Source organism: Mixophyes fleayi, chromosome 4 (genome assembly GCF_038048845.1).
Source record: "Mixophyes fleayi isolate aMixFle1 chromosome 4, aMixFle1.hap1, whole genome shotgun sequence".
NCBI classification, from domain to species: domain Eukaryota; kingdom Metazoa; phylum Chordata; class Amphibia; order Anura; family Limnodynastidae; genus Mixophyes; species Mixophyes fleayi.
In genome coordinates this window covers 301,951,681-301,958,856 of record NC_134405.1, presented here as the reverse complement: position 1 = coordinate 301,958,856, position 7,176 = coordinate 301,951,681, and the positions used below count along the sequence as shown (strand labels likewise).

The following is a 7,176-nucleotide window of genomic DNA, read 5'->3' as shown; positions in this document are numbered from 1 at the left end:
ATGTAAAAATACCAAAACACATGCAAAGTTTATTGCTGTCTGTAACAGTTATCTATCTCATTTTAGGCTCAGATAGGCTGATTGAAATGTCATTCAATGGTCATGCGGGCAGGAAGTATTGGGTGCACAGGAAAAATGCATCCCCCATGCTGTAACCTATAGCTTCAAGGTCTTCATTTCTGATAACCATTTAAAACCTTGTGTGTATTTGTTAATGTTATGAATAGCTCCTTTATGTAAAGGGACCTGCATTTCATGTTTAGTGGTCTTTCAAGGGGAAAACAATAATTAAGAGGCTTTTTTTTTTTTTTTTTAAATAACTTGAAATAAAGTGCAATTTTTTGTTACCCCATAGCCTGCCCACTGCTGTGTAATGATACAATATGTCTTCCTCGCGAGGAGGACCTGGTGGCACAACACTGGGCACATGTTAAGTTTCCTGCAGTTTACTTGCAAATTCAGAATCCCTACAGTGCCCCCACCCTCCCTTTGTCATTACCTTTGTGTGCACCAGTGGCAGGCGAGCAAGGATACACCGGCCAACTTCCCCAGAGTCGGGTCAAACATGCCGACTCTCAGGACAGTTGGAGGGGATGGATTAGAAGACCTGCAAACAGTGGACTATACTTTCCAGGGACTCTGTGCTGCTGTGCACATGGATTTATGGACATCATATACAGTGTATTATTGGAAGACAGAGAACTAAAACCACCAAATAATAATGTACACTAAACCATAATCATAAACGCCATTGTAAAAGTATCTTAAATAAAAAAAATACAAAGTAAAAGTGGGTGCCGACAGGTATATCCAAAACACATAAGATAAATGGCAGTGAGCAGAATAGTAAAAAAAAAAAATTTGGGATATTTATCAGGAACAAAGTCCAGATAAACAGTGAACTGGCCCTGATGTTCTTTCATAACAATTATGAAATAATTCTGTTATTTTATGTAACTTATCTGTTGACCATTGTTTTTTGATGTTCTGCACATCTGCCCTAGAAGCAGTAAAACATAACTATAATACAGCAAATAAAAGGATCTGAAAACTAAAAAAAAAAAAAAAAAAAAAAAAAGGGCACTTTACAGGACGACATTGAAACATGCCCAATGTACTGTAGATCTAAAATATGGATGATGTAAGTGCATTTTGCAGAAAAGAAACACGTGGACCATCTGTCATTGAGTAAGCATCCAATTGAAGGCTCCAGTGTCCTTGAAAGTGCATTGCAGAATATATGAAGACAAAAGAGCTGGTGTAAGGATGACTTTCTTTTTTTTTTTTTTTTTTAATTAAATAATGCTTTAATGCTTCAATTTTCTGAAAGCACTGTATGACCCAATTGTTCTAGTGGATAAATAATATACATAAACCTTAACCTGCTGGTGACATTCCTTTCAGTAGCTTTTATATCATGCAATTAAATCTTTTGAAGAGTTTATTTGCTTGCAATGTTATTTACAGTATATAAAATTCTGCTTTTAAAATGAACTACACTGTATGCAGTGGATTGATCCAATGTAGTTAATTATGGTTAGTGACAACCCAATGTTGTCTCTCATTGCTATTAACCAATAGAGAGCAGCTTTCCCATGCTGTGACCAATCAGAGAGAAGCTGCTCAGTATTAAGTCAGTTTGGTTGCAGCTCTGCTAGGAGCAGGTCATCCCAATGGATTTTCAATCTGGAAGAAAGAAGAGGAACTCCCCCAGATTTTGGCAAGCAATAAAGTGGTGAACAACACTGTAGGTGTTTTCTTTTTATAAAGTACTTATTCAAAGATATTTATAGTACGCTATCTTAACAGGTGCACTACAGATCTCAGCAGGATCTACAAATGTCACCATGTCAAGACTACACCCCAAACTTGATGTTTCTCCCATAGGCACTGGCCACACGCTTTGTTGCCTATATAATGGAAACAATTTGATATCCAAATTGTAAATGGAAATAAAAATGCTTTAAGAGGGCTAAGCATAAATACCTAGACAAGAAAGTAATACTGAATACGGTTTTTAAAATGTATTTCTTTGTTGTATGGTTCATTAGCTTTAAGCAATTTAGGGGTCTATTCATTCTGGCGGTCGATAGTCAATGGGCTGACTTAGCTTTTGTGCCTGAGAAAAAGAGGTTTTGCATGCTTGGGCTATAACCATTTTAAAGTGCTTATGATGTAATCTGTGCTACATAGGATCAAGAAATAAAAGATTGTACTTCCACTTTGAACTAAATATACCAAGAAACATTACATTTTATAAAGTGGGTTTGGAGAATCGTCTATTCAATGAAAGTTTATATTAAAATAGTTTGTTCGTTTTAATTATTATACAGTTTTGGTATAATGGACATGGATCTTAGGGCACATTAGAAAGGGGCCACTGGGGTATTGGGAAGAGCCATGGCACTGTCCATAGAGGCAGCCCTGCCCGTTACAGCCTAGAGTTGGTTTTCACTGTAGCAACGTTCTCTCTGTTAAGGCAGAAACCAGCCTGGGCTTTCTAGCATTGGCATCATTTAAGGATTTGGGGAGTGGAAATGCCACCCATCTTTTAATGATTTACAAGTTAAACTGTCTGTGGGAAGTGTTTTATCTCATGCCCCATCCACAAGACTTGTGTTGGTAAACAGTTTCTGCAAAAATTGCTATGAGTGTCACGGGATGAAGTTACAGTGACCAAGAAGAGACACGCATAGGGAGGTGGGGCGACTGTCAACACAAGCCTTTCTTTACACAAGCAAAAGAGTAAAAAAAAAACAAAAACAAATGATCTTTAGTTAAATAAATGACTACCGAAACCCTTGTTTCCCAACTGACCGCCACACTAAGTTACGTCAGGCCACAAAGCTTGCTGGAGGATACATTTGTATGCATAATATGTATTGTCCTTACAGAGACAGCAAATGCATTGCAAAGAAAAACAACTCAGTTTAAGGCATCAGTTGGGGTAGTTCAACAGCAACAAAAGCAAGAAAATTCAGCATTAGGGTTCAACACCAGGCATGTAGGTAAAAGCCCAAAACATAACCAGTGACAAAGTAAAACACAACTGTATAAATGTACTTCAAGACATCCACACCCACCTGACCAGGTACTGCAGGCTCAGTGAAGACAAGCAGCAAAACTGAGGCCATGTACACAAATCGTACACAGCCCTGAATGCGGGTACACACAATGTACCACACCGGTTACATGGCCTCACTTGATGAACTCTAACACTGAACTTTATGTTTATGTAGCTGTGGAACCAAGAATGCAATTGTCCTGGATATAAATTCTACACATACCAAGTTGTGATGTACGGGATAATGTCAAATACTGAGAAAGTCCTTCTCACTGAAATCATTGACTTGGGTACTGTATACAAACTAAACTTATGGTTACCAGTAACATCAAAGAGGTGCTCAGAAATCATCATGGCAGAATTCATTTTTAAACTTTTAGGGGCAGGAACAGTTACCACGGATGTCGTTTTAGCACAGGTATTTTCATTTACTATTTGCAGTTCCATTTAAATGAACCAGTTGTGGTTCCTCTCCAGCAACCAGTGCCCACACATCACTGTCAAACCACCTCTCTCCAATCCCTCTACCCTCCTGATACTCCTCACTAATGGTAGTTGTTACAGAGGAGGAGAACTATAAAATTACTCGCCAGATTGTCCGAACGCTTAACACACACCACCTATATAAACTATGGTAAATACAATCTGCATATTCCATAACAGTACTCACTCATCGCCTACCTCAAAATTAGGTTTTATGTTGTGAATCTAAAGTAAAACAAATTAGAAGCGTTAACTATAGAGGTTGACAAGACCCGACAGGTAAAATGATGATGCATAGTTCCTTGGACGCAGTTGCATAAACAAAATTTAAATAAAAGTGCTATAAAAGAAAAGAGTGTCTGGACTCGGCCTAATGTTAGCTTCAGTGCTTGTGTCCACTTGAATATTTTAGTTTTGCAGTTGTGTGGACACATACAATCATTGATCCCTCAATCAGATGTTGCATATGGACTATTCCTATGAAAAGCAAAGCCGTTAATATTATCTTCTGTTCATAAACCAGGCTAGGACCGATTCCACTTATCCTACAATCCACGCCTTGAACGGAGGCCCCAGGCATATGCAGATTGTTTGCACTTCATTGTTCAAAAGAAACAGCGGGAGATCACGGTTACTTAAAGTTCCGCTGAACCGGCATTCCCAAGACTTCATTTGTTTGTTTAGCTTTCTCCTTTAATATGCAAAATAAAAAAATATTATTTTTTTATTTTAATCAATAACTCCATATTTAAAATTTATTTGCAGAAAACAGAACTCCATGATATAAAAATGAAAAAACAAAAACCCACATACACACAAAAACCCACTATATTTCAAAAAACACAAATATGAATCCATTACCACTGCTGGGTAACCTGCTGAATTTAAATGCCTGACCATGTTTCAAACCTTAGAAAAACCATAAACACCAGCAGAGAAAGAAGACGACGAAAAAAAAAATATTAATTTTCCGCCTAGGTGCTTCAAAACTGACGTACACTGCAGAAGGGAAAGAATTATTTTCTTATGTCATAGGCGAATTGCTATCATAGCTCATTAGCAAAATAGTCGGGACTGGATTTTATTAGTGTTTATCAACACAAAATGTACCTGATGCAAGGCCATTGAAGCAAACATTGACAAATATTATGGAGCGCTGTGAAGATTTACATGGCAGGGGGAAGGGGAAATGGTTTGCCATAAAGAAATGCTCAGCTCCAGACTCCTTACAATAGATGGCAATAATGAAATTCAGCAGGCGTGACAGTGGCAATGAATTTATTTTAAAGTGTGTTTGTGGGAGCATGGATGCTGAAGACACGGGTCATTTCCAACTAATTTAAGGTTGTTTTTGCCTTTCATTTCATTTTAAACTCAACAGAATAAAAGGAAAAAAAGTGGAAAAATATTTACACACATAAAAACGTTGCAAAAAAACAGCATCACGAGCGTCCAGAAATGCACTTTGATATCAGTTGCAGAGATGTCCAGGAGGATAAATGTTTGTTTTTATATAAAGTTATTTAAAAAAGAGAAAAAAAAAAGTTTACATAGACTTATTAAGCCCTTCAATGGTTCTGACTGTACCCCATTTCCTGCTTCCTGCAAAACCATTACCAGCTGGTATCCGAGAAATCAGCAGTCAGTGTCAGCAGCTTTATCCGGAGACATTCCCTGGTAATTTGTAATCAATAAAACAGTCTTTTTATATTAAACAAAGCCTTTTCATGGCCCCAGTGCCCCTCAATCTGGGGTACGCACGGATTTAATATGACAATTTACTTTGTAACATTGACAAATGTGTATTTATTTTACAGCATACAATTAAACATATGCAAGACCATATGCCAATGAGTGGCGTTTAATCTTCTATAAGCAGTACCGAGTGTCCTGCAATCAACACTCATCATGGCCACTTCACTGTGTGCGCACGTTCCTTTTTTGCTTATTTTATTTGTGAATGTTGCAAGTAAAACCTTATATATAAAGAAAAGTATTTCCTATTTATGAGGCAATTAGTCATTTAATGGACTTCTATTGAGCGCTGTGGGAGAAGCAGGTCTCCTGTGGCACTATGGGAGAGGCAGAGGGGGGTAGACTAGTCTAAGTAGAACCTGTCCAAAAATAGACCTGTCCTTTAATTCTGGCACAGTTTAGACACTTTCCGTAATATAAATGGGTCCTGAGATGTGGGATAATCAGTTCACAAGAGCAAGAGGTTATTAGATGGGTTGTAAGTTAATAAGAGTTTGTGTATTATTGATTCACAGTTTTGGTCATTACAAGGGTTTGCTAGATCAATATGTTCTCCCATCATCTTCTGCTCTGTGCTGAGTGATAATAGATAATGGTGGTTTTTCAAATGCTCTGGTTCAATATAAAAAGACGATTTCTATACGAAAAAAGTGAAACATTATCTGCTTGGTAATTAGACTGCTGCTTTCAAGTTCGATCAGTGACTCTTCTTGGAGGAACCAAACCCTGAGAAACCCATGACAGCAGCCATTTCATCATCTTCTTCAAAACCAAGATCTTCCTCTGCCTTCCGCTTTTTCTCCCGCTGCTTTTCTTTCTTATAGGCTCGTGCTTTTTCCTCCTATGGGTGAAACAGAAAACACGCTTAAATGAACACAAACTGTAAATATATTTATATATATATATTTATAATTGTATTCTTGTTCTGCAATTGTACAGCAGGTGTTTCACCCAACTGCAGAGAACTCACAAACCATGAGAAATATGCATCATCAACAGCAGCTATTTATATAGCGCCACTAATTACGCAGCACTGTACAGAGAACTCATTCACATCAGTCCTTGCCCCATAGGAACTTACAATCTAAATTCCCTAACATACACAGATAGAGAGAGACTAGGGTCAATTTGATAGCAGCCAATTAACCTACCAGTATGTTTTTGGGATGTGGAAGGAAACCGGAGCACCCAGAGGAAACCCACACAAACGAGTGAAGAACATACAAACTCCACACAGATAAGGCTAGGATCAGGAATCGAACTCATGACCCCAGTGCTGTGAGGCAGAAGTGCTAACCACTAAGCCACCGTGCTGCCACATGCATGCAAGCTGTATTACTAACCTGACTAGTCTATCTATAAACAGTGATGGTGACCTATTGAAGATTCTACTGACATTGCTAATCCTAAGTGTCCCACATGCACTACAAAACCTTCAATTGTTCAATTTTAACCTCTTCATGTCCGCATACCTTGGTGATCAGACCACATTTGATGAGGTCATAGGATTTTCTCTGCTCACTGGAATTCCCCATGCATAGCGATCACTTTAAATGCTATGTATGGTGATGAGGTGGCCAGTAAGTGACCAGTCTTCCTGGCTACTTCGCTTTTGAACCCAAGACAGTCGTTGACCACCATACTAAGGTGCTCTGAATAAAAAATACCAAAAAGGACCACCGGGTTGTGCGTTCTGACCCGCAAAATGAGCTTAAATAATAAAGTAAATGATATTCAATAGTCCTGTTCACTTCCGTAATCACATGTGTTTGTGCATGGTTACAAACACTTCATATCTCAGTTTTAATACTGTCAGATGGATACTCTTACCAAATAAAAAGGAGAACTGAATGAACATAAATATATAATAAATA

General features: G+C 38.0%; 1 protein-coding gene across 1 annotated transcript in view; it reads right to left on the bottom strand.

The window, feature by feature from the left end:
* Positions 1-4,507: 4,507 nt before the first annotated feature.
* The window catches only part of ZMAT2 (zinc finger matrin-type 2), a 32,260-nt gene continuing 29,591 nt past the window's right edge, over positions 4,508-7,176 (bottom strand). The window contains exon 6 of the mRNA XM_075209905.1: positions 4,508-6,143. Coding sequence (XP_075066006.1) covers positions 6,000-6,143 — 144 coding nt within the window. The 3' untranslated portion in view covers positions 4,508-5,999. The remainder of the gene's footprint in view (positions 6,144-7,176) is intronic.